We start from the raw sequence: 27921 nt of genomic DNA, 5'->3' as shown, positions 1-27921 counted from the left end.
TATGAACTGCGGATATATATGAGAGTGATAAATGATCGTCGCAGTGAATTTCCAATTTAATATTGAATATTTTCCAATTTAAATTGCGTCGCAGTGAATTTCCAATTTAAATTGGAAATTCACTGCGATGATCATTTATCACTCTCATATATATCCGCAGTTCATATATGAATCATTTCATATACATTACATCATTTCACTTCTCTCACGGGAAAATATGAACTCACAATTGACCTTGCTCCCAATGTGTGGCTTCAATAGCTCAGTTGGTAGAGCGTCGCACCGGTATCGCGGAGGTCACGGGTTCGAATCCCGTTGAAGCCCTGAATTTTTTTCAGGCTTCTTTATTCCAATTGCTTAAATTGGAAATTCACTGTGACGATCATTTATCACTCTCAAGAGATTTATTATGCAAATTATGTTTCCTTCTCCCAAAATGCTATATGTAACTTTCCGCTGTTCTTTTTCACTTTCAACTACGCAGAACTTGCGAAACTGGTCTTGTGTCAGCACAAATATCATGAGATATTTATACTCATTTTGTGCATTATTTGTGCTCTACCAGGTGAAGCTGGATGATAACAGCAAACTCTGGCTCTCTGGTCCTGGTGGCTTAGCATCGGTTTCAGTACTAGCTAGGCTGCACTTGTGGCAGCGTTTACCACACATACATGTACCCTTTTCATGCATTTCACCAAAACAATATGTCATAACAACTATCCAGACAAGAAAAAGCCATTAAAGCTGGCCATATACATAATTAAACACTTTTTAACTTGGTTTGACCCGACAGAAAATCTTTGGTTCCTACACAAGAGCCATACATGTATGTAATGTCACCACTCTTGGTCCAAAGATCTCCCTACATGTATAACTTCATGTAATTTCATGCATTGCATTTGTATTACATGTAATTTCATTGCATTGCATTTGTATTACATGTAATTTCATGCAACTTTCTAATTTGTCTCGGATGCTAAATTACTTTGGCCATATATTTTGATTTACTTACTCGTATATTTTCGTCAAATCCCCAGGCAACATAAAATCTAGTTTTCTTTGCATACACTATTCCACAAATGGGATCCTTTAGAAGTTTGCTGTCCACATCTTCTCTGTAACCAGTTGTCAAAAACACGGACGCTTTTCCCTCGCTGTCGATCCCAACGAAGTTATTATTAAAAGAGTTGAAAGCTGCAAAAGAAAGTTCTTCCTCAGACTCCAATGAGTTCACTGGATGAACGCCGTGTCCCACATTTAAAGCCTGTTTTTCGTCAAGTTTCTTCGGGTCGTCGCCATGTTGTTTGATGGCGGTCTTGATAAGTTTCCAGTGTGAGCTAACTTTTAACTCCGATTCGTCAAAAGCTGGTCGTTTGGTCCGTGTTTCGATAAGTTGCATAAGTTTACTTGTCATGTTGAAATGTTCGAGCGTCGAGCTTGGCTACACAAACGTAAATTCCTTTGTCATTTGTATAAATAAACGTACAAATTTTTAACGAGCTGACTTCCCGCTAAACGCTTCCCAGGCACAAAATTACCACGGAATCAAATTTGCCATCCTCATCGTTTGTGGTTTTCCCTTATCTGAAAATGTACATTCTTTATCTTTAGCATCACTGAATAGCTTTCTGCGAGGTCCATCTGAAAATAAAGTCAGATCAGTACACTGACTCTTCCACCACAAACAGCCATTCAAAATGGCCACATTTAGTTTAGTTTCTATGGCAACCCGTGTCATCACTGGTAAGACCGATATAGTTTATGCACCATATATGACAGAGTTTTGTTTTTAAACTAATCCGCTGGACAATACAAATCTTCCTTCCTTCCAAAATATCCGTTTCACTTCTTTATCCCTGAGGATTTTCTTGTTCTTTCCCGTGATGTTGAGTGAACATGGATAAATATTATGATCTACGTGTAACAGGTTCGTTCAAGATCGGCCGATCTCCACTCTGTAACATCATTTTGACGGACAGTCATGTCAGTAAAGTACATTGCAGTTTCAACATTTCAGACATTTCCAGCAAGGATGATCCCAGCTCGAGGTAAGCTTACGAACTTGTTTTACGGCTTTTTGTTAGTTATTATTTGGCCAATCAACAGAACGATTATTATTTGTGGATATGTAACTTGCATGCTGCCGATTGTTTGCCACCATAAAATTATTAGATCTTTTCGCGGTAAAATCCGCCATTTTGAAAATGGGGCAAACGTCAGCCGAAACATTATCGAGAAATACAGAGTTTGTATAGGAATTCCCCGATCAGAGAGTTTGAAGACAAACAACTTTCGTAAAATTGAATGTCTGCGAATTATAAACTTAAGATATTAGGTCAATGATAGCTAATGATCCTACTGATGAAATTTGAGAGATGTGACTTTATGCATCAGTCAATTGAAACCCCGGCCACCCGACCCCGGGACTTAGCGGGGATTTAATGCGTCCAAAGCCGGGATTTAACGCACTTTTAACGGCGCATTGGCCCCGGTGGGCGGTGGATTTAACAAAATGTCAGTAGACCGGGGCTGTGGAGCGGTGATTTAACAGCACGCGATCACCTGAAGCAGGGAAGGCAGCCGGGATTTAACATAAAGGACTAAACGTTTTTTCTCAAAATGTTCGTTCTGAGGAATCCGTTCTAAGAAGTACAGTCTCCACGCTTCTCCCTTGATAAAGCCTTTCGTGACACCTGGGTTTGTAGTTTATTTGTTCACACGATAAAAATAGACTTCTTGTACTTGGAATCTGCCACTTTTGTACACTATCGTCTGCAAGGAAGTAGTTTCTGTTTCTGAGATTTCAGCCATGATATCCTAGGGTGAAAGCTGTTTGCACTTTTAGAAGAAATTCTTCTATTTTGTCTCTTCTTGTGTCCAACATCAATTGAAAAGAAGTCGTCAATAAATCGTTTCCAGATCACATCCCGATATTATAAGTCTTCCGGTAGGTGTGTTCATAATGGCTAATTTCAGGGTTGAAATTTGTCAAATTTGTGTCTCTGACCACGAAAATTAATAGGTTTTTGGCGGAAACAAACTACATCAGGTTTCTTTCCTACCTCATAACTATATATGGACAATAAATGAAAGAAATAGATTTTTCAACTTCTGCAACGAAATCAAGATTTTTGTCCGGTTTTTTTCCTGAAAGTTGATTCGGATGCCCCTGCTATGCGGGGCTTTTAACAGAAACCTCAGGGAGTATTATAAGGGCAAAGAATTATAACCCCTTCCTATCAAACATATAAAATGAACTGAATTTATGTAAAGCCTCTCTTATAATCTGGGGGCTCTGCAAGTGTAGGATTAACAGGTGTCATTTTGTCTTTTGATGTAGTACGGGATCAAAAGGCCAAGTGCTGATATCAGACCACAGCTCAAATGGAACATGGATATCTTCTAAAAACAGCAGAGAAACAACAAAACTTGACCCAGGGAAGCCCACTTTACTGAAGGATGGTGACATAATTTTTCTGACTCGTTCAACGGCAGCAAGCCCTGAGGTCATTGCCTATAAGTATTGTTCATCTCCATATCCAGGAATTACAAAGTTTAACAAACCAGAACAGCCCTCACATGAAGACAATGCAAGTATGCTTGAATGTCAAGCAGAAAATGTTATAAAAGACAATAACACAAACACTAGCATACATGTAAAAAGGAGGATTGAATCTGATGGGCAATGTATTAGTCCTAAAAAAGTAAGATTTAAGGTGCAAATCGAGGAGAGCATTAATAATCATGATCCTTTGATCGGAAGCCCTGTTAAAAAGGCTGAACAGTTCACAGAAAGGTTAGAAGACCCAACTTATTATGCTGGTGTTAGTGTTTCTGGGAAAGGAAGCTCTTCTTTAAAGGACTCGAATCGCACCGCAGAAACTAGTACTACCCCTGATAATGTTGAAACAACACGATTCGTTGAAGATCAAAGCATAACTCACACTAACGTCTCATCTACGCCCGTCACCTCTTCATCTACGAGAAGTCGACCAGAGTTATCTGAAGTTCTCAAAAGTGATAGGAAGCAAGATTCTCCAAAAGAAAAAGACATACCTAAAAGCAATGAATTTGAACAAGCAAGTGGCTTTGATACACCTGAAGATGGTGTTCACTATGATAAGTGTGTTCATTGTGAGAAGTGGATCCCACGTGTGACCTTGTCTTTGCATGAAGCAGTTTGTGAAGGTCAGAGTCTAGAGGCTAAAAGTCAAGATCATGTTTCTTTATCATCAGCTCCACTTGGAAATGGCTTATTCAGAGAGGAAAGTTATCCTAGCATTCAGAGTCCGGAGGAATTGATAACTAATGGCAATGAAAATGAGATCAGCGTTTGCAGTGAGGAAAGGGAGCAAGATGCGATTAGAGAGGTTAACAGTGGCGATGGCAATCCAGCCAGAAAACAGGATGAAACGTGCGAGAAGATTCCAGAAACTCCCACTACATTGCCAAGTACTACATGCCATCTTTTAGGAAAGAGTGCGAATTCAGAAATTATAAGCACATCCACTGTTACAAGTTGCGAGTCTGCAGGTACATGTAAAATGGAGGACGCAGTGACAAAAAAATCCAGTTCAACGCCGGAGGAACATGTTACAAATTGCGAGTCCGCAGGCAAAATCGAGGGGAACACAGTGACAAACATTTCCAGTTTAAGGACGGAACAACATGAGATGTTGCTGTGTTCTGGTAATGAAGATGCCGGATCCACCTCACTACATGAGGGTAAACCTACTCTTGAGAGAGAACAGCATGAGCTATTGCTGTGTTCTGGTAATGAAGATGCCGGATCTACTTCACTACATGAAGGTGAGCCTACTCTTGAGAGTGAACAGTACAATCTAGTGCTGTGCTCTGGTAATGAAGATGCCGGATCCACCTCACTACATGAGGGTAAACCTACTCTTGAGAGAGAACAGCATGAGCTATTGCTGTGTTCTGGTAATGGAGATGCTGTATCTACCTCACTACATGAGGGTGAGCCTACTCTTGAGAGTGAACAGTACAATCTAGTGCTGTGTTCTGGTAATGAAGATGCCGGATCCGCTTCACTACTTGAGGGTGAGCCTACTCTTGAGAGAGAAGAGTCTAAAGAAAGATGCACATTCTGTTCAACGGTACTTCCACTGTCAGAACTCATTCAACATGCTACCGAATGTTCCAAGTTGAGTGCAGTTCCTTCTACAGACTCAGATAATGTAGACAGCATGCATGAAGCATGTCCTTACTGTGGAAAATATTTCGAGGTTCTGGAACTTGTGGAACATGTTACTCTCTGCAAGGACCTTTCTAGGAACAAAGCTGAAGAAGTCTCGCTGGAGGACGATTCCCCATTCTCACCAGAAGTAGGGGGCTCTGATACTGTTGAAGATCCTTCAGTGAGCGATAGAGAGTTGTGCCCCAAATGCCGCCGAGAGTTTCCCTTGTTCGAGTTATTAAATCACGCCACCGACTGTAAGCAAGAAGAACCTGTCAGTACAGGTTCAGATGTAGAGTCTCCGTTGGAAGATGATAATGATCTTATAGAGGCTAATGATGCTGATGAAGACGTTAAAAGCATTGTCGATAGTGAAAGTGAAGTCAAAGATGGTACTGGTGATGATGTTTGTGATAGTTGTGATAACCTTGATCGGAAGGAAAACAAACTAAATGATCATGTGTGCCCGAGAGATGATACATGTAGTGATGAACATGAGCGAATCACCGGAACAGTTGATAGTGGCAGTCTTTCCGACCATGTTGAAGATGACAAAGACGGTGATGATCTTGCGGATGAAGAAGATGAAGTAGAAGATGATGAAAATGATGATGATGATGACGATTCCAGTAGAGGACATACTGAAGATGATGACGTCACTTGTAGTGACGGTTACCATGACGACGACCGCAACTCTGACAAAAGCAGCATCTCAGATGAGAATAGTGAGGATTATAAGGATAGTGAAGAAGAATTAGACGATGAAGATGACAAATCGAGTTACAGCGAAAGAGAACGTAGTGATGTTGAATGTGTCGATGCCGCGGTAAATTCTGAAGCTGACGTCGGTAGTGATGAATTTGAATTTTGCCCGAATTGTCGTAAGCTCTTTCATCTGTCTCTTTTGGTTGAACATGCATCAAATTGCATTAGTGAACTTTCAGACGTCAACAAAACTGCAGAGTCGGCAAAAACGACAGGTTACGAGGAGGTTACTTTATCTAATCCACCAACAGAAAGTTCAATTGTCTTTAGCGACTGCCACTTTTGTGGAATTAGATTACCAGTACATATCATGAGTCATCATTACCCCAAATGTGAGAAACATTACTTAGAAAAGGAATGCATCGAAGGATTAAGGAAATTAAAAGACAGTAACCCTGAAGATTTACCCGGGCATGCTACTCATATAGACAACCTGAGCAGTAGAATAACAATTAAAGATGACAAGAATGCGAAGCGTCCAGTCAGCTCAACAAAAACAAGCGATTCTGTAAAATCATCGACATCGTCAAAGAACAAAGTGGCTAGATTTCATGATGCTGCTTCTGCTAATGACCACGACGAAAAAAAAGCGGGTGAATCTAAAGTTTTATTAAAAAGAACAACGTCTTCGCTAGATTCATATCATGACTGTGAGGAACAGTGCATGTACTGCTTCAAAATGTTTGCTGTAAGTGTGCTTGTAGAACACGCCTGCAATTGTGAAGGCCGTAATGAGGTAAGCTATTTAATTATACGAAATAGTAACGTGAATGGTGCTTATGCCGAGTTGTCACCGAGTACAGCCACCCTCAAAGCTGTATTCGCAGACTAACACTGGGATAGAAGTTATTGGGATAACAGCCTCATTTATATACAGGAGCACGCTAAAGTCACGTGCAAGGTCGTGCGTAGCCCCTGAAAAGCGCGGGAAAATGACTACCTTTTTCCCTTGCATTTATTGGCTCTGTTTGTAATTATTTTGATTTTTGAATTTCTGAGATAAGGAAATCACTCTAACGAGTGGATTAAAACGAGAACTGTTTTCGTATTTTAGGCCGAACAGATAAGTTACTAACAACTTTGTTAACCATTAAAAAGTCTTAAATTCCAGCATTTTCTTTTTCCGCAGACTTCCGCGGATGCCAATGAACTGGAGCAGTGTTGTTACTGTTTACAGACATTTCCCTTGAATGAACTTATCAACCACGCACAGAGTTGTGAACAGAAAACAATCTCTAGCAGTCAGGTGTGTTATTTACTATCATTTTCCAAACACCTTACCTGAATTTTTGCCCTGAAAGTCATTCTTAACTGTGTGAAAAGCCCACCAGCTACCCAGGCTAGGGTTTTCGGGATGCTTGGTGATGACCGTTCGTTTATCTGTTTATAAATTAAACTTGTTGAATCTTAAATAACCTGCGAAAAAAATGCCGTAGGACTCCCCTCTGAGTAGAATTGTAACCTTCTGTTATAGGAGGATTCACAAGATGACGCCATAGCAAACAGCCAATCATCGACAGGAGAAGTGCTGGAGAGATGTATGTATTGTTTTAAGGACTTTCCTGTCAGTAAACTGATTCGTCACTCACAGAAATGCGATGGAGACATGTCAGGACCACGAGAGAGATTCCAAGGCTTCTTACCTTCCGTTCACGACGTACGTTAGTATAAAATTGAATCTAAATCATTACCCATTCTTGGATTCAAGTTCAAAGAAAATATATGTACTTTTTGTTATTATCATGAGTCGTTTCCACTTTGCCCTAGGAAGCTCATTTTAGTAGTGAACGACAAAGACAAATAAGAGAAGAAGAAGAAATATCGTTTATTATTAAAAAACTTTTACACTTGGCAGTCCTTAGACTGAATTACGTGTAAATGAATAAAAACTATATATATTACAAGAGTTAAAAAATATTAAAAGCTATTTACATTAAAATATATTAAAAACTATTAAAGACGATCTATACAATGTAATTTACTGGAAGAGCTAATTTTTTGCAGTCGCACGGCGCAAGGTGATTATTATGCTACTGGGATGCTTTCCTATTGCCGAAAATTCCGATTGGAGCTACCATTAAATGATGGTGAAGAGTAAATGTCATTTTTTTCAAAATTCCGCTGACCAACCAAACGAGGTAGCGCAAAGTGTTCACATTGTCGACAAAAACCGCACGGTTGCCTTCTAGAAAGCTTGGAGCGTTTCATTCTGGTGGTCCTCCGGGTTTTCCGTTAAGTAACCAAGCAGTTTGATTTCGAAGACAAATTTCTGAAAACGTTTGGATTATTGAAATCAGCCCCTTGTATTACTTTTACAAATCTGAACTTCTGTTTTCAGTTAAGTGCTATCTCATCAGTCGCCATCTTGAATGACACACAACGAGCGGCTTTACAATATGTCATCACACGCTCAGCCCAGGACTCCAAGAGTGTTGCCTCGAAATTACTTGCACGAGTTCAGCGCCTGGGTTACAGTGAGAATGACTTGAAAAGGTATGTACAATGGCTTTAGACCACCCTATTGATATGACGTTATTTTTGCCAAGATTTTTTTGCCCGAACAAAGGCTTAGTCGCTTTTCTTTTCTTTTCTCTTTCGAAAAAGGGCTAAATTGGACTAAGAAAAAACTTATTCGTGTGTTTCTCAAATACCGTATTTATTCAATTAAGCGCCCTGGGCGCTTATTAAATTTTTGGACCTTGAGAGTGGGCGCTTATTCGAGGTGGACGCTTATTCGAGGCTGGGCGCTTATTAAATTTTCACCATTTCTCGCAAGTAGTAAGTTTATTTTACAACAAAGCAATGAATAACAGTAACACGTGAAGATGTGCCAAAGCAGAATTTTAACTGTTTATTGAAAGTTTCTGTAAAATACTAAGAAAACTCGGTCTTCGGGGAAGTTTCTTAGTAGTACTTAGTCAATTTCAATCTCAATTTCAATATTAATTAAAGTACTTCTCTTGTGCACTTCAGTATTTTTTGAAGGGGTATAGGGGGTGGGCGCTTATTCGAGGCTGGGCGCTTATTAACTTTTCCTGCCTATAAGGTGGGCGCTTATTCGAGGTTGGGCGCTTAATCGAATAAATACGGTACTTAAGTAAGCGACAACATTAGCAGCAGCAGCAACAGCAACAACAACAACAACAACAACAAAGACAACAACAAGAACAATAGTAAAACACGACTTATAACGCGACAGTATGCTTGCGTTCAAAGGCGCCTACGGGAACAATCGATTACTTTTTATTGTTCTTGTACGTCCAACACCTTCCATTTTATTGTTGGTGAACAGGAATTCTTATTTTTTTTTTTTCCACTCCAAAAATTAGTAAAATCGTGTCATGGTATTTAGCACAGCACAAACAAATATTACAGATAGAACATAAACTTTACAGCATAGTTGTAGAGTCAGCTATCCTGAGACTTTTGTCTAGTGATCGATTCCAAGTTTTTGTCTTCACTAATCTCCAACGATGTCCAGACTCATACATGAGCTAGTTTTTAATTCCTAGCTTTTATGATTGCTAAGAGAGTAGGTATTGCAGTGAAAATTGGCGTTACCCAAGAATCAGGTCTTTCCATTTTACCACTAGAAAGTCACTCCTTGTACTAAATTCTTTTTCTCATTTCTATTTTACTTCACAGAACTCTGCAATGGATTCGCAGTGCCTCGCCTATCATCATCCACATCAATCTCGATAAAGTGTTAAAATTCCTAGTCGAAGACACGCACTATCGAAACCGCTTTGAGACTGGAACTAGCGGTGGCTCCACGGACAAGGTAGCTAGGAAATCCTGGGAGGTGAGCAAAACATAATCAAACTGATAAAATGTGCGAACCAAACGAGCTTATTCCTATGCATAATTCTCTTACGGGTCAGCTACTATACATGCGTTAAGTCTGTGCGTTTGATCTTCACCAAATCACTGCGTTTTTGTTTCGCATTTCAACGGTTTTTAGGATCGCATTTTTAACAATGCGTACCACAGCAGCAGTCCTTCGGAGCGTGTCAAGTACGGTGTGCTAAATATAGGTAAGTACTTCGGTGCATTAAAAAAATTGCGTACAAACCAAGTCCCCGCTAAACTTTTGGATCAGATTAGTACCTTAGGTATCCCTTTTATCAATCCTTAAGAGGGACGTCGATTATGACACCGTTCATGTGCCCCTCGACGTCCCTCTCTTTCTCTCCCACTTCCTTCAGTTCTCCTTCCCTCCCTCCCTTGCTACGTTTTCTTCCTCCGTCCCTGCCTCCCACCCTCTCTCCTTCTCTTCCTACCTTCCTCCCCCCTCCTTCCCTCGCTGCCTCCCCTCCTGCCACTCTCCCTACTTCCATTACCACCCCCTTCCTCCTCCCCTACATCCCTCCTATTACATCCTAGGGAAACGAGAATCAGGCTTATTCCAAAATCCTGCGTGTACGTACTTATCCTTTTGTTACCCTGTTTTATTTCTTTTCTCTTAGTTGGTGATCCCCGTGGTGTGAGGAGCTGTATCCATTACGGCGATTCCTTTTTACAGGTTGGTACTCTGCATTTCACGTCAACAACTGCATTTTCGGTGCAAAGATGCTTAATGATCGAATTTCCCCCTCGTTACTTTTTGGATTATTTGTTTGTTTGATTATTTATTTATTTTAGCTTTTCTGCTTGTTTTTTTTTTCTCAGCTCAAGAAAGTCCGTCTTCGTACCACGTTCGCCTCTATGGACACATCAGGAGCGGGAGTGAAGCTTTCTTGTTGTGAACATTACCAAAACGTTCTGTTTGCCTACACAGACCAGGAGATAACCGCGGTAAATAATGCAATATTCATTAAGAATATTGAATATTCTTATGTGTGTCATAAAAAATAGACCGCACTCAATTTAGCCGTCAGTAGTTGTTTTATTTAATCTAGTGCCCAGGCTTCCCCTTCACGCTTACTCGTGATGTCGTCACCATAACTCGTTCACAGGACCTTGCTTTCTGAACTGATATTAATTAACTAATTAGTTTTACCTTTTTCTCCCGATTATTTTAGATTATGGACGTAGCCAATGGGAAAGTTCCATTTCATCGATCAGATTGCATCTCGCACTACAAAGAGGTGATACATGCACATAGTTTATTCATGATCAGTTTCAAATCATAATAAGAACGTTTTATTGTCCAGAATGCTAATCTCATTCCCAGATCCCACTCTGCATGGGACAGATCCAAGTTGCTGAAGGAATTCTGGGTACTAGTTTAGCCAGGAACCAGCTGCTGTTTATTCAACGCATTTCAGTAGTTGCTCTTTTCTAAACATTAATTGTCGTTTTAGATCTAAACAGGCAGCATTTTGCCCATTACACATCCATAATTAGCTATTTAGATTTACAACGGCGGTTAACAGGTTAATAACCCCATCAACACAAAGTTGATACCGAACTTGTGTTTACATATTCCGTTAACACTACACAGTATGATAAATTTTTTGCATTAGATTGAAACTCGGAAAAAAATGCGAGCTCCAGATGGGATTTGAACCCACGATCCTCCGTGATCTAGACGGATACTCTAACCACTGAGCTACTGGAGACTCTATGGTGAGCAAGGATGAGATGTGGGTCTTGACTAGAACCGCATCACGCAGTCACATAGTCAAATCAGGACAGGCACATAGACTCATAACTGCATCGTGCAGTGACATTAAAGCATACCTGAGATGCAACCATCCAACCACCAAGGGAGGGTCGTGGGTTCAATTCCCATCTGGAGCTCGAATTTTTCCTAGTTTCTATTTTATGCAAAAATTTATCATGCTGTATTTCTTCAGAAGACTCACTACACCACTTCTAAAATAAGTTAACGAAAGTTCTGTGGCGTTATGATAGGACCGATTTCATTGTTAATGTTTATATCTTTTCCACAGGTTCAAATACATGGACCAGTCAGTCTGTCCGAGAATGTTGAATGCATTGTTGTAAACCCACGTCACCAACGAGACCCGAAGACCACGAAACTTTTGGACCGCTTTGTGGAGCAAAACAAGTGTAACCTTATTTGGATGGACCCTGATGACATGGCTGGAGCGGCACCTTTTCGTCCGTTTGGTGCCGTGGACCATTTGAGGTCTTTGTCGGATGCTTTCTCTAGACCTCATACGACAGGACGAGGTCGAAGCAGAGGGCACTCAAGGAGTAGAAAGAAGCACCCATATTAACATTTTTTAGTTTTTAGTTAAAAATGTTTCATTTCCCTTTCCTACTGATTGAGGATTAGGTGAAACAGACTAAAGTTCTCATGCGCTCTTGGTGACTCTCGTCGACTGTACTGTCACCAAATTTGAAACTAGACAATTTTTCTATCATTTATCCCAAGCTCGCTGAAAGTTGAAGAAAACTATTGAACCACTATTCTAAATATTTCGGTGACTGTCCTTCGGGCAAACGGGCTTTATATTGGCTGTTCTTTTGATTCAGAATCTAACTTTTATTTCAAGCCAATTTAGAGTATTTGCACGATCTACTCGCGCACGTTCGTAGTAAATTCGACCTGGTAGTGAAATTGTTGAAAAAATTTTCTCAGCCTCCTGTTTGACACTGTTTTGATATGATAATTAATGTATTATATTGATCAGTCTTGGAATTTTACAAGGTTTAGTTTTAGAACTTGAAAGTAAGCTCAGATCAGCTCTTTATTTAGTGCGATATTTTTATCACACGATAAACGGTTTGCGTTTTGTTGTCGTTTGATTTTTTTTTTATTTAATGCAGCCGATGTTTGTGAAATTTATTTAGCTACAGTCAACCCTCTCTTACCGGACACCTCTATAAGACGTGCATCTGGTTTTCAGGTCCAGTCCCTGCCGCGTTTTTCAGTCATTTTACTGTAACTAAACTCCTTATAAGACAGACACCTCTCTAAGACGGACAGTTGGAGCCGGTCCCAAAGGTGTCCGTTTTAGGGAGAGTTGACTGTAACACAACTGAAGACAACATGGCCGCTCACACTCGTCAAAATGCACATGCTAAATCACGTGACAGTGCATGGCTGTAGCATGTGTCATTACAGTGATTGGCTGACAATGCTATAGTTCTAGTTATCAGTGTGACGGGAAACAGTTTCAAACGAGAGTGACTATTCGGTTCACGCGTGCAAAAGACCCCAATAAAGGCTAACCTTTCCCAAAGACTTACGCTTACTCATCCTCGGAGACCCAGGGGCGCAGTTAGTGGGGGCGACGGGCAGCTTATCGGGACAACGGGATTTTCGGGCGAAAGTTACGCTCTATGTTGTAAACTTTCGCCCGAAAATCCCGTTGTCCCGATAAGCTGCCCGTCGCCCCCACTAACTGCCCCTGGGTCTCCGAGGATGACGCTTACTATTCTCTGACCATTCATAACAGAAGTGCATGCTACTCTCTGCCTTATCGCTGTCTTCACCGCGGTCAAACGTCTCAGGCAGCTTTTCTTTCCATTTCGGCGTGTTTATTGTTCATATTGAAGTGTTAGGATGAGCAAGGATAGATAAAAATAGTTGCTGAGTGTAAGCATAATCCCATTTCCTCAGGTAAACGAGTTTTTTTACTTTTTAAATGTTTCGCATCCAAACCAAAATGCTTTGAAAATGGCGCCGACAAGTCCTCATATCGCTATTTTCAAACACGTAGAACTTTTTTAGTAAAGCTCCAAAAAACTTAGTAAACCCTTAGGATACCGGTTATGTATCGAACTTTGAACTGTGAAAATTAAAACCTTATCTTTGCAGTACTTTTCTTATTTTTTGCATATTTCTGTCGTTTGACCGCGGTCGAATCGCTGTCGTCCTTCCAGTATACCACGTCGTATAAGTTGTAAACGAAAGTCTCTCTATTGTCACACTACTTGAGCTGAGGGTAAAATAGGTACTTTAGCCTGCAACGCAGGCGTATTTTAGCGCGCATTTTTGATCGGGCGAGCGCCATGTTTGATTCGAACTCGAGAGGCTTGGGGAGAGATTTAAAAAGCGTCCCAGAGAGTAGGATTGAGGCTGAATAAAGAGTGTGGGTGAAGGGGAGGGGAAAGAACAGTTCATGGCGAACGAAAAATTAACCGTCGCAAAACCACATCAAATCAACCAAAACCACGCAAACGACGTAGGCTAAGCGAACTTTAATAAACTGACTTACAATATATTACAATTTGTGGATCAAAAGATGAAGAATGCAGTATTTATGGTGCATTTCTTCCGGCATTTCTCCCGATCCCTTAAGGGCCTGATTACATGAGCCGGGCTGGCTCGGTTTGCCGAGATGACTTTCAGCTCGGTATTACATGAGCCCGGTTAGCCGGGCTGGCCCGGTTTACCGGGATGACTTTCAGCCCGGTTTTAGCATGAATGATCAGAGCACGAATGATCTTGATCACCTTTTTCAGGCAATTTGGTGGTTAATTTTTTGCACTTATGCAGCTGAATGGGTTATGTTACCCGTACATCCTATTTAGAAGGAGTAGAATTGATTTTTTTCGTCGGAAATTGTGCTCGGAAGAGAAATTTAATGCTGGCCCGCTTAGCCGGGCTGCCCGGTGAACACGATTACATGGAAAATTTTCAGCCCGGCTAGCCGAGATCCCGGCATCGCGATACCGGGATCTCGGCTAACCGGGCTGGCCCGGTTGTCATGTAATCGCGAAGTTGATTTTTGTTGCGTTTAACAGACGTGCTGAGATCTCAGCAAACCGAGCCAGCCCGGCTCATGTAATCAGGCCCTAAATCAAGCCGAGATGAGCCGTTACAAATTTATACAGTTAATACCCAGGTAAATACCTTTCTGAAATCAAAGAGCGTAACGTGACGTCACACGGCCACATCGAATTGTCTGCCTGTGGCGTGACAGTCAAATTAAAACCCAGTCCTTGACCAGTTTATGTGTCGAAGGTTTCTCCACCATTTGTCTTAACCAATACGACTTAAATCAATTCTTTATCAAAATTCGTCGCTCGATCATAGGTCTAATAATTGTTGTGGAAATCCTGATCAAGCAGCATGCGAGTTTAGCCTTGAAAAAGACTGGTGAGTTACACCGAACACAAGCGATTTTAATATGCGCACTTCACTTCCGCCTTTTTGTAAACACTTTCCTCCTTGTTCTTCATCGTTTGAGGTTAAACAGTTGCAAGCCCATTTATGTCACCTTATGTGTGTATACTATGCTCCTGATCTGAGTGATCTCGTGTGTAGCAAATTGACTTATGAGAGGGATTCTGAGTACAATTGATACTGAAGAACAGTCAAATTTAAATGGAGCTTAGGTACGTACGTAGGTTAACGTAATGCATTAGTATAAACTGCTAACTCATAATAATTGTTAAAAGGAACTTGTGTTGCAGGTTGTTAAAATTTCCTTGTAAATTTTATATCGAATTAACTTCCTTTTACAGCCCACCTTGAAACGTTAATTATGATACGCACGCAGACGTTCTTTCAGCTCGTCACGCGTTCCCCCAAGAGCCCAAAGAACGTCTGCACAGGAGGCTTAAGAATTTCATCATGAAAGTGAATGCGGGCGAAATGAATACTTGGAATATTGTCCTTTATAAGAACCAAGAGCAAACGATGGTGCCTATGCAGAACATTTTCTATACTGTTTCGATCAGGTCATCAGTCTAAGCGATTTCTTCGATTTCGCAAGCAGAAGTGGGCTGTAACGGTTGAATATTTTGCATGATTATTACAATGTTTGTGTTGGATAGGATTTGACGTTTTTAATGTGACCTCCAAGCATTGGGGCAGAGTAGTTCATCTCTCACCTTTTTGTGAATACTGTGAGCTATTTTAAAACCTTGTTAGTATAATGCTCTTTACGACCGTCCAGCTCCTTGAAATTGTGTGCCATAACTAGGGTCAATAAGGAGCTTGAAGAGTTAATTAGCTTAAACATCACGCAATAATTTTCGTTTGCCAGAAATTCAACCATATTGTAGTTTTTTTGGCAATCAGGCTAGTCGTAGTTCAATGGGTATATCAAAAGAGGCATTCATAATGCACCTATCAATCGTTTGTCCCAAGATGGGGGGGGGGGGGGCAACCCACGGGAATTTGACATCGTAAGTTCTCCCAGGGTAGGGATTTTGACATCTAAAATGGTCTGCTGGGTTAGAAATTTAAGAGGAGATATGTGAAATTTGACATTCACTAGGTGCCCAGGGGTGGGGAATTCAACTCTGGATTCCAAAAAAATTTCAAATTCCCCTGGGGTTGCCCCCCCCCCCCCATCCTGGAGCAAACCATTGATAGGTGCATAACTTTTGTATGTGCTCCAAACTTTGATATCGTTAACTTTGTAGTGGGGCAAGTGAGTCCGATGGGACTGATGGCGATCCAGAAAGAATACAGGATGAAACATGCGAGAAGATTCCAGAATCTCTAAGTACTACTCGTGATGGCACATATCTAGAATCAGATGATGTAGACAACATGTACGAAGCATGTCCTTACTGTGGAACATTTTTCGACGTACTGCAACTTGTGGAACATGTTACTTTATGCGAGAATCGTTCTTCAGTCAAAGCTGTAGAGATCTCGCAAGAGGATGATTCTCCATTCTTACACGAGGTAGGGGCCTCTGACTGCATGAGAGAAACTTCAGCCAGTGATAGAGAGTTGTGCCCCAAGTGTCGGCAAGAGTTTCCCTTGTTGGAGTTGTTAACTCACGCTACGGAATGTAAACAAGAAACACAACCCAGTACACGTTCAGATGTAGAGTCCTCACGGGAAGATATTAGCGATCTTCCGACTGCTAATGGTGCTGCTGAAGACGTTGAAAATTTTGTTGATGATGGCAGTATCAATAATGACAATGAAGATGATAATGCCGAACATGCTCCAATACGAGAGACGGAGCTGTGCCCGAAATGCCGACAAGAGTTTCCCTTGTTTGAGTTGTTAAATCATGCTACCGAATGTAAGCTAGAAGAACCACTCAGTACAGCTTCAGATGAAGTCCCCCCACGGGAAGATGCTACTGATCTCCTAGAGACTGTTGAAGAAGTTGAAAGCTTTGACAATATTAATATTGAAGGAAGCAGTGATATCTCTGATAAGAGTGATGATGATGATGATGATAACGACAATGACTTGATGGAATGCCACTTTTGTGGAATTGTTTTACCAGTAGAAGTCATGAGAGAACATTATCCAAAACACTTAGAAAAAAGTAGCAGCGAAGAATTAAGTAGTACATTAGAAGAAAATGAACCTGAGAGAGATAGCCTTACTGAGAGAACGGTATCCTCGTTGGATTCATATCATGACTGTCAAGAACAATGCATGTACTGCTTAAAAATGTTTGCCGTGAGTGTACTTGTGGAACACGCCTGCAACTGTACAGGTCTTGATCAGGTAAGGTGTTCATGCAAATTTTGATGTAAATTTGCTAACGCTGAGCCGATCTATAGTCGCCTCGAGCAATGAGGTGCTCGGACGAAAGTTTACAGAAGAACGAGCTTAGACTCAAAACATGGGACGACCTGACACGTAAAAGGGAATTGGAAGAATAGGCGAATCGCGACTTGCCTAATAATAGATCTCTGATGCCAAAACAAAAACAGTTTTTAGTGTCACGAGGCCTCCCGCCTTCGTGCCATCAACCGCCGACCGGTTAGCTCAGTTGGTAGAGCGACGGACTACAGTGCGGGAGGTCTCGGGTTCGAGTACCAGACTGGACCAACACTCAGGGTCTTAAAATAACTGAGGAGAATATGCTGCCTTTGCAATAACATCTGCAAGTGGTTAGATATTCTAGTCTTCTCGGATAAGGACGATAAACCGTAGGCCCCGTCTCCTGCATCTTCAGTGTTATGGTCAGCAGGGGACGTAAACGAACCCTCACACTCATCGTAAAGAGTAGGGCATGGAGTTCCCGGTGTTGTAGTCTGGTCTTTGCCCCTTGTACTGTGCTTACTGTGAAATGCTCGGACATATTAGCTGTATAAGCTACTCTTCAAATCTGAGGGTAAACAAAGTGATGATGATGATGATGATGATCTCACTCGGTAGCTTGGGAAGATCTTATGGTTTAGAACTGCAAATCCTTTTGGCCAGGACTGGCTGTTTAATAAAGTTGAATAACGCTATACAAAGGTTAAATCACCATCCAGTGAATAACTTAGTTTTCTTGTGAAAAATCATCAACTGGAACAACGGTCTATTGTTAATTGGCTCTTAAAAATCCTTGATTTCCCCTGACTTGGACAATAAATTTAGGCTTGCCCGACCAACCGTTTCAAATCTGACCACATTCTTCTGAATTTTCTGTAGAGTTCGTCAGATGCAAATGAATTTGAGCGGTGTTGTTACTGTCTAAGGACCTTCCCCTTGAACGAGCTTGTCAACCACGCACAGAAATGTGATCAGAGATTTATCTGCCAGGTGGGTCAGTTGCTGTTCATAGCAAAATAAACACTTCTTGTTAAATTTTTACGTAAATACAGTCCTTTTAATTTGTGTCGTTTCTCGAAGTGAGTTTCTTAGCCGATGAAGATGGAAAGACGCACAGGTTCGTTTTTTTGAATTTACAAGGTATTTTATAAGGAGCAGCCGTCTAGTTACCTTGTTCCAAGGAGTCTCCGTGTCTTCTTCCGGAGAAGAGAACCCCTTTAAACGTATTTTGTAATGGCCAAGTCGTAGTGTTGTTTTATTGGACAGTTCACTTAACTATTACAATACCTATCTCTTAAAACCTGTAATAGGCTACAATCTGTAGATTCTATTATCTATCACTGAAGAGAAGAAGCACTAGTTATTTCAGTGGGTTAATGCCCCCAAATCTTCCTTCTAGCTTAATTAGTGGCAGACGTCATCACTTAAAGCTTTTTTGAAGGCATTTCCAATTTTCCATCATTATCGAAAACCTTGAGATCATAGTGCAGTTATCAAATATCCAACAAAATTATTGCAATACTGACATTACTTACAATTTTACTTACAACCGCTACAATACTAACGTAATTTACTAGCGTTACTTACAATATTGACGTTATTTACAACACTTATCACTTAACTATAAATACTAACTTGCTCACAATACGAAAAAATCTTACAATACAACAAAGCTTACAATTGCTTACAGTTAAAATAGCTTACAGTTTCAATTATATTAATGTTGCTTACTTAATGATTTGAAATATAACGAAAAGATAAATATATGTATATTGAAATATTTTGCAATTAATCTTAAAGTATAACTCAGAAATTTTGTTGGGCAGTGCAAAAAAAGAACGATAGCCTCAACGTCTTGGGGTGTTGGGAATAATATGAAGGAATAAAGCGATTTTTTCATCTAAATTAAATGAATTAATTTGAGCCTAGGAGAGAGAGTAAAGGTTCCCATTTCTTCAGATTGGAATTGGGTTTATGGGTTTCAATATTAAATTGTGATTGAAGGACTACAAGAAACGTTTTTACATGTGGAATTTTGTCATTACATCTACAGCACCAAATGTAGTGTCTTGCTAATAAAAAACAAAAGTTTAGTTGAGGAGAAAAATTTGAAGTGTCAGACTTGAGTCCCAGAAATATTGTTATGTCTTTGGGATAGTTTGGAGGTATTAACTGAGACTTTTGAAGTATTTCAGTTAAATTACACCAAAAAAGTTTAATGATTTCACATTGCCAAAAAAGATGGATCAGGTCTTCAACACAATTTCTACAGAAAGAGCAGTTTGGATCTTCCTTAATTCCAATTTTTGTTAAAAACGAATTAGTAGGAAGTATTCTATGCAGAAATCTATATTGAAAATTAATGAGCATTGTGCTTTTTGTACACCTGGCAGCCAAAGTATAAGCGGTTCTCCAATCCACGTCAGTGCCGCGTTTCTCTGGGGCAATATTGGTGTTCCATTTTGTTTGACTTTTTATTGGTACAGCACTTTTGGAAGAAAGCTTCTTCTTCCTGCTAATTACAAAATTCTCCTCTGAGTACAATCCTTTGCAATTGTTCTATTATAGGAGGACGCACTAGATGAGGTCACAGCGAACAGCCAATCAGAGACAGAAGAAGTACTTGAAAGATGTTTGTACTGTTTTAAGGACTTTCCTGTCAGTAAACTGATCCATCACTCACAGAGTTGTGATGGAGACATGTCGGGACCAAGAGAAAGATTTCAAGGTTTCTTGCCCTCCGTGCACGACGTAAGTTTAACAACAGGCAGAAAATACAAATCCAGAAAGATTGTAATATTCTAAAAAAGCCTTTTTTAATTTTCTGGAGATCAAATAGCTCGGTAACCTTACGAAAAGTCTTTCCTGGAATTCTACCATAACTCTAGAGATAGTCCATCTTTCCCGTTTAGAACTCATTATATTTGAACGTTACTCCGACCTCCACTTTTCTCATCGTTTATGCTCAGAGTTTCCAGCCAAAAAGCGCAGCTTTACCATTGTCTAATCTCATAATCTCATAATCGATGAAAGTTAATGTTTGTGTTGACTTTTTGTGTTGTTATGACCAAGTCGACGTTTCAGCTAAGTTCTAACTCATAAAGAGTTAGCCAAAAGGTCTTGGTAACAACAATATGTCATCTCGTGACTACAGCTACCCAATTTCTAAAAAATCTCACAAAACTGCTTCAAACTGATTGCAGTTAGATACAAAGTTCACGGCATCCTTGTATTATATTTAAAAAAAAATACCTGATAATTTTAAAAGTTGTTCTTGTTGATTTCAGTTAAGTGCATTCTCATCAGTCGCCATCTTGAATGAAACACAACGAGCGGCTTTGCAATACGTCATCACATGCTCAGCCCAGGACTCCAAGAGTGTTGCCTCTGACTTACATGCACGAGTTCAGCGCCTGGGTTACAGTGAGAGTGACTTGAAAAGGTATGTAATACATACACGGTGGAGTTTTCTTGTGATAGCGGATGTAAGCAAATTAAAATGTTATATATCGTTTGACTTGCAAGATTGCTTCCGTACTTTTTGCAGTGAATGTTTATAGTCTGGCAGCTGTGACAAATACTTCAAAAAGTAAGTCATCAGCCAAAACCCCTTTTCGTGCTATGCGACGGATAAGTTCTTTTGCATTAGGTGTTTTCCATTGGTGTTTTTCCATGCCGCACGCTCGCAAAATGGGAACGATATGGGGACGATAATGGCATTCGTCATGGTCTTTTCTGGTCGCTTCATGCTGCAGTGACCCCTATCTATAAACATATTTATCACGGCTCTTTTTCTCTTGCATTTTGCAGAACTCTGCAATGGGTTCGCAGTGCCTCACCTATCATCATCCACATTAATCTCGATAAAGTGTTAAAATTCCTAGTTGAAGACACGCACTATCGAAACCGCTTTGAGACTGGAACTGGTGAACTTGGTGGCTCCACGGACATGGTGGCTAGGAAGTCCTGGGAGGTGAGTTCTTTAACCCTCGGAAGTACATGCAATTTCATACCCCAACCGCGGTACAAAGGAGTGGATGGACCCCTCCCCCTTAAGGTTTTCGTTCTTTTAATGCGCAGCGAAACCATTTTGCACTAAGTAGAGAGCCAGTAGCTTACTCTACGAGATGATTAATTTTCATTGGCTGTGACGTCATATGGCGTCATTTTGGCTGCCATCGTTGATCCGCCATCTTTGAATTCACTAACTACTTAGAAAGTCAGAAAATAACAGAAATTAATACAAAATTAAGACAAAATGGCTGCTAATAGATCTATTATTAAACAAACCGTACAGTTTTGTTTTAAAAACTGTAAAAAATAAAGAAACACGTCAAAAATGACGATTTTTTTTCTTTTGTTTTGCTTTTTTTTACGCTTTGTTTTTATTACGGTCGTAGTATGGTTTTGCAAGTGCGTTTTAGAGTTAACTGGCGAAACACTAGTAAAGATACTGAGGACACATTTTCTTGCATGGCCACACTACTTAATGTAAAGAGTTGTGTTTCAGATCTTGACGCAAATCAGAGCGCTTTCTTTTTAATTCGCTTTTCTACGTTTCTTAGGATCGAATTTTTAACAATGCGTACAACAGCAGCAGTCCTTCGGAGCGTGTCAAGTACGGTGTGTTAAACATAGGTTAGTACTCCCATTACAGTTCAAATCAAATACCCCTAGTATCTAACTATTTATTTTAAGAAAAAACGTTATTTCTCAATTCAAAACTATAGAAAAACGATAGACCATGCACCATATTCGTCCATGAGAAGATGACAATTTACCCCCTTGGCCTGCCCTAGCCAAAAAGAAAAACCCGCAAATTTTTTTATAAATAATTAGTGTGTGCGCGCTTAGCACGCGTGAAATTACGCCCAGTAAGGATGTGCAATGCAATACTATAGAATGATCTTAAGATATTTTTAACACCAAATTAATGTTATACTGAATGTACGTTGACCCTTTTGTATCTATTATTTTTTCTAGTTGGTGATCCTCGTGGTGTCAAAAAATGTAGCCAATACGGTGATTCCTTTTTGCAGGTGAGGGCTTTCATTTCAATTTTATGTAACAGAGGGAAGTCGAAAATTAAAACTGAAAAAAGAACCTGATAAAACAAGAAAACTCAATTTGGAAGGAAACATGGTTGCGATACCTGAGAGCCCTATGTTTATCTTGGCGACTCAATAACTCTCGGGTTATACCAAGAAAATGGCTGCGAGTGAGAGCAGGCTTCACTAAACATAGTTAATAAAAGGAATCTGAAAAGACCTTAAAGACCTAATATCTAAAGATAAAGTAAACTTGAAAAGGAAATGTCGGAATCGCACCCTTCTTGTTGCTCTTCTCCACACTTTGATGTGTCATTTTTATTTGTTAATTTTTTTAATTTATTTGTTTGTTTGTTTATCTGTTTGCTATATTTTCAGCTGAAGAAAGTCCGTCTTCGCACCACGTTCGCCTCAATGGACACTTCAGGAGAGGCAGTGAAGCTTTCTTGTTGTGAACATTACGAAAACGTTCTGTTTGCCTACACAGACCAGGAGATAACCGCGGTAAATAATATATGCAACGTTAATAATAGCACGTGCGCCTCATGAAACCACCTTCAATACCATCGCTTAGCTGTATTGTGAAAGGTGCAGTGGCCTTATGGTTTCTGCGTTGAACTCGGAGAAATAAGACGCTTTACTCTCAAAGTGACTCTCAACCCAGGTCTAAATGACAAGGCAGTCTAACAGAATGCTCCCTTGGGTATCCGCGGTTATCTGCGATAAAATAGCATCCCTTCCAGGAGCAATGTAGAACAGTGCTCCTTAGATATGGCTACAGGAACCCGCAACAGGCTGCAACTTTCCTTGCTCAGATTGGTGGCCGGAATGAAGTTAGCCTTGTCGACACAAAAAGGGGTTTCGTGTGTCCTCTCGGCGCCCCCACCTCCCCACTCCCAAAATCTCCACTGACTCCGACTTTGTGGCTTTCTAACGCTTTCCGAGGAATTCGTTGGGGCTTGGCTAAGATATTATATATTGTTTTCCACCTTCTTCTTAGATTATGGACGTAGCCACTGTGAAGGTTCCATTTCACCGATCAGATTGTATCTCGCACTACAAAGAGGTGACACGTGTGCATTTTTTTTTTCATAATGACAGCTTGAAACACACAAAAGTAATGTGTGGCTGGTAGAACATGACTAAGCTGAGTTCGAATTTATTATTTTTGTTGTTATACGCAGGTACAAATTCACGGACCAGTCAGTCTATCTGAGAATGTCGAATGCATTGTAGTGAACCCCCGTCACCAAAAAGAATCGTTGACTACGAAACTTTTGGACCGCTTTGTGGAGCAAAACAAGTGTAATCTTATTTGGATGGACCCTGATGACCAGCCCGGAGCTGCGCCTCCGCCTGTGGGGTCTTTGGTTGGTTCTCTCGTGGAAGAAGGCCTTGTTATTTCAAGTTCCTGATAGGCTTTCTCTTGTCTAGACTCAATTAGCCAACGCTGCTTACGTGCATGCTTATAAATGACGATTTAGCAGCGGGAAAGGGAATATGCCTCAAATGGACTCGGATTGTCGCTAAGGATATCATTTGGTGGAAAGAGCTTACGCAAGCGATGACGTAGACGTATGGACATCTAGAATTAAAATCTAAGCCGCTAAAAAGAATTAAAATCTAAGAAGTTCGGCGGAAGGGATAAGTGGCAGCCACACTGATCATGATATATAGTATGTAGAAAATGGAGATCCAAAGACAATTAGAATTCTTCCAAATAGCCTGTTCAAAGCATTCGATTAGTTAAGATAAACGGAATTTGCGCGAAGAACGGGGAGTGGAAAAAATGGCGAGGAGCTTGGTGCTTGCTCCCTGATGTTCTGATGTTCGCTTCTCGTTTCCGGTTCGATGGTAGTAGACACTGGTGCTTCGCGCTTTGTGAGCTTACTAGCTTTCGCGCTTCGCGCTATGTGAGCTCGACTTTTTTTAATGAATATTTTTTAAAAAAAACCGTTTGTCATTTCCGTTTTAGCAAGTATTGGGTAATCAATTACAAGTGTTTGGTGTCCAGATCTGTATCGTGTTACATTGTGCACATCTACCATTGCTTTTTGTTGCAGCCCGATAGGGTAGGGTTTTTGAGGTTCTCGGTCCTTAAATAGGGTATCATTTTCGCTCCTTTTGGCAATGTGTTCCCGCTGTGATCCTTAGATAGGGTACCTAAATCCTATTAGCTAAAATAAACGCCCAGCTAAACGAAAAAAAAGATATCTGAAAACTGAATTTCCAGTTCAGGTATTAGAAAAGCGATTTTATAAATATTTGTGTCTTGCCGTGCGCGGTTAGCCGTTATTTGGGTCGTCACGGAACGCTTCTCCTCTCCTTAAATAGGGTGTCATTTTTGTCTTGTGACGTCATGACGTAGTCATGACGACACAAGATAATACTACAGGGGACAAGGTGCATTCCATGCGTATTTGCTTTCTGAGGCCGCGGAATTTTCCCGCCATGTCAATATTTTTCCCGCCATGTCAAAAGTTTTCTTTTTTTAGTAAATGCCGAAAAATGCGATCATCAGATTTAAACAAAACAGATGCAGACTTCTCAACCTCAAAGCACTGGAAATCTAGAGATTGAGGTAAAAAAATCTGGAGATTTCAGTAAAAACCGAGAGATTGATCAACTGACGGACAAAAATAACTAAAAGAGTCCTTAAACCAGGCGCTAATCAAATGACTTGTTACTCTGTTTTTTCGTGAGATTTCTGTTTCTCGTCGTGAGATTGAAGTGAAAACCGTGAGTCTCAAGACAAAATCGTGAGACTTGAGAGGTCTGCGGATGCTGTTTACACTGACAGTTGCGTTTATTTTTAAGCTTTTTGTTTGTTTTTCTTAGTAATAAAAGCAATCACACGAGATTCCCACCATTCTAGTCATATTAGTCAATCTGATAATAGCTACCGTTTCGTGAGAACAATGTGTTTTATGATTTTGGCACAGCAATAGGGGAAAAGAATGTCTTAAACAGGATTGCGCCTTACAGAACTGTAGGTATGTCGACCGACAATATGTCAGGAAAACCTTTTTTTGCCGTTTCCATTTTTGATTAGATCCTATTTCAAAGATGTAATCCGTAGTAGTCGAACCACATGTGTGCCTTTACTTCAGTTGACTAGCTAGCTTAGGCAAGTTAGAATTTGTGCTGATTAAACTAGTTCAAAACAACTGATCCCGTGGACATTATTTTCCTTGTGTGTCTTCAATTTGAGTATTACTCGAAGACACACGCGAAAGGTCAACCATGAAACTTAGCTTGGTAGTGTGCGTGAGTTTATTGAAACGTGAGGCTGAAAACGTTCTTATCAGTCACAGACACAAAACAACAAAGGAGAATCTGTGACTTTGTTGACCTTTTTAAGATATTTAAGAATTATCTGTGACAGATAAATGCTTATGAATCTGTGTGTGTCTGTATTCTTTTTGTGCTGTTATCGGAGTCCTATAACTGTTCAACGGCTACATGCTGGAGTGTACTTTGAATTTAAGTCAAGCCTACTTTCGGCTGCTTGGAAAAATCGCTTTTGATAAGGTGTCGGAAACAAGTCGCGCTTAATTACCGTGATAGTAATCGGAATGGATACTATTAAGGCATCGATTTCAAAACTTTAAGCATGTAAACTTATACAATAATTAAAGATAGAAACTTCATGGACAGTTACTCAGAGTTTCACGCACGAAGCGATCATCAGACTGTGTCGTTAGATGTGGTGAAATACAATTTAAACTACGTTCATGGAGGACGGTTGGAACGATCCTGTCTCTGATTGGCCGTGTAGTACTTGTTTTCGTGCCTGCACTTGGTAACAAGCTCAGATCTTTTGTTCAAGAAGGTGGATCTGTCAGCTGATAGTATGCAGAGCTTCTCCGTCAGACACAAATTGCAGCGTGACGGGTTTCCCCTGTAAACGCTTGCTCTCGTGACAATGGCCCACTTGATCGAAAATTCGGTGTTGTCTTTCAGGTCCCAAATCTTATATATATTTTTTAGTTGGATTTTAAGCCTTTTGCGTGAGAACCTTTTGTAGTTGGAATAAACCTTTGTTTTTATCTTTAGCTGTGAAATCGTGAAGTTCAGCGCAAGCATTCACGACAAAGGTTTCTGAATTGACAAGTGAATCAAAAATTTCGTATATCGTGTTGTGAATGTCACAACTTTTATCGAGCGACAAAAGTAGCTTTAGTTTTAGTTTAAATTTTAGGGGTGAGGAGTCTAAATGTTTCTTTATGTTAGATGCACGCTTTTTAATTTTCGATATCTTTACAAGCAATAAATAGACGTGAAAAGCGGTCTATTTTCAAATAAATTAAACTCTGAAAAGAGTCACAAGACACTAAGCCCAGAGGGCTTTTGATTCGGGTTTGGGCCTTAAAAAGGGTATCAATTTTCGCTTTCTTTATCCTTAAATAGGGTCAGGGTTTAAGAACCTTGACGGCACACCCCTACCCGACATTTATGGGAGTACCCCCCCCCCCCCCGGGCGTTGCAGCCTGACCGTTTTGGCTTTAAACAAAGCATTCCTCACAGAGATAAAGTGACGGAAATGAAAATACCTGATTTTTTTCAACTAAAAACTATATTTTCAAAATATAGTATAAACCCGAGGCTGAGATTTTGATAAGGTTTATCAAAATCTCAGCCTCGGGTTTATTCTTAAAATATTCTTAAAAATTCGCAAATTTCAGCCTCGATATTCTTATAAACTAGATTCTTATAAAACAAAAAGAGTGTGCCTTGTGATGTCATGAATGCGCTCTTATAAAACGTAAATGCGTGAAGATAAGGTCGACCTCTTTCGCTTACTGGACAGATAATTTTTTTATCACCGGTGATACCCTTTTCGATCAATTATATTATGATGTATCTATTTTTATTTACACAACAAAGGTTCAGAAAGAAAGATGTAAATAAATTACAGAAGGCAAAGGTTCGCAGTATTTTTTTTTCAGCCGCTGTTTGGATGATAGCGATATATTTTTATTAATTTGTTTGAAATTTTAAACCACTGAGAAGGACATACACCAACACACACACGATTACGCCCAACGATAATCACCTTCTTTCTGTTCTTTGGCTTTAAAAGTTTGCGTTAGACAATGTATTGTTTTATTTGAATTGACAATTATGTGCTGGAGGCCGTTTGGAGAAGGAGCTCAATTAAATGACAGTTAGCCTGCGAAAGTATCCGGGTTGTTCGGCTCTTGTTCACCAAGGCAAGACGAAAAGAAAGAAATATGAAAATTAAAGGTAGACTTATTCAAGTTCCTGTACTGATCTAGATCTTTGCTACAGATCCGGCACCTCTCAGCTCATCGGTTTGTTAATCGTGGTTCTCCTGTTCAGTGTTTGAAGTTCCTGCGAACGCAGGTGATTTCCGCCGGTTGTTTGGCGGGAGCGCCCGGAGCGGACCCATAGCATATTTTGAGATGCTATAAATTTGACGGCTACAGAACCGAGCCATATTTTTTTTATCATTGGCACCCTTCCCCAACATCGTAAAAATGAAAATACGAAACCGAGGTGCAGTG

General features: G+C 40.2%; 2 protein-coding genes and 1 non-coding gene across 7 annotated transcripts in view; 1 reads left to right on the top strand and 2 right to left on the bottom strand.

Moving 5' to 3' along the window:
• Nucleotides 1-1715, bottom strand: part of LOC144651185 (uncharacterized) — a 28884-nt gene extending 27169 nt beyond the window's left edge. Inside the window, exon 1 of the mRNA XM_078511084.1 lies at nucleotides 1013-1715. Within this exon, the coding sequence (XP_078367210.1) occupies nucleotides 1013-1414 (402 nt within the window). The 5' untranslated portion in view covers nucleotides 1415-1715. The remainder of the gene's footprint in view (nucleotides 1-1012) is intronic.
• A 108-nt stretch (nucleotides 1716-1823) lies between these two features.
• On the top strand, nucleotides 1824-27864 carry LOC144651186 (uncharacterized). 5 transcript variants are annotated; one of them, XR_013570266.1, is made up of 12 exons: nucleotides 1824-2048; nucleotides 3341-6698; nucleotides 7092-7208; nucleotides 7437-7619; nucleotides 8301-8455; nucleotides 9608-9764; nucleotides 21911-21983; nucleotides 22329-22384; nucleotides 22772-22897; nucleotides 23394-23459; nucleotides 23578-24730; nucleotides 26739-27864. XR_013570266.1 is itself a non-coding variant. In XM_078511086.1 (11 exons), exons 1-11 carry the CDS (start codon nucleotides 1897-1899, stop codon nucleotides 23806-23808), a joined length of 4674 nt encoding a protein of 1557 aa, XP_078367212.1. In that variant the 5' UTR covers nucleotides 1824-1896; the 3' UTR covers nucleotides 23809-26301. The 5 variants fall into 5 exon arrangements, 3 of the variants coding, with proteins under 3 accessions (XP_078367212.1, XP_078367211.1, XP_078367214.1); XM_078511086.1 differs by lacking the exon at nucleotides 26739-27864 and having other exon boundaries at nucleotides 23578-26301; XM_078511085.1 differs by lacking the exons at nucleotides 21911-21983; nucleotides 22329-22384; nucleotides 22772-22897; ... (1 more) ...; nucleotides 23578-24730; nucleotides 26739-27864 and adding exons at nucleotides 9924-9996; nucleotides 10429-10484; nucleotides 10631-10756; nucleotides 10984-11049; nucleotides 11857-12666.
• Nucleotides 11451-11523, bottom strand: Trnas-aga (transfer RNA serine (anticodon AGA)). Its single transcript has one exon. It is a non-coding gene; the product is annotated as a tRNA-Ser (tRNA).
• Nucleotides 27865-27921: the final 57 nt, after the last annotated feature.

Source organism: Oculina patagonica, chromosome 4 (assembly GCF_052425735.1).
Source record: "Oculina patagonica isolate OP01 chromosome 4, crgOcupat, whole genome shotgun sequence".
Lineage (NCBI taxonomy): Eukaryota > Metazoa > Cnidaria > Anthozoa > Scleractinia > Oculinidae > Oculina > Oculina patagonica.
The sequence above is the reverse complement of the archived record's forward strand: the minus strand, read 5'-3'. Positions and strand labels throughout refer to the sequence as shown.

Bases quoted from the DNA above. Each gene is read 5' to 3' on its own strand.
- LOC144651186 (XM_078511085.1), top strand. From the start codon at position 1,897: ATGGATAAATATTATGATCTACGTGTAACAGGTTCGTTCAAGATCGGC. The intron at 8,456-9,607 runs GTATGTACAATG...TTTACTTCACAG, and splicing joins AGTGAGAATGACTTGAAAAG to AACTCTGCAATGGATTCGCA. The intron at 10,757-10,983 runs GTAAATAATGCA...CGATTATTTTAG, and splicing joins CAGACCAGGAGATAACCGCG to ATTATGGACGTAGCCAATGG.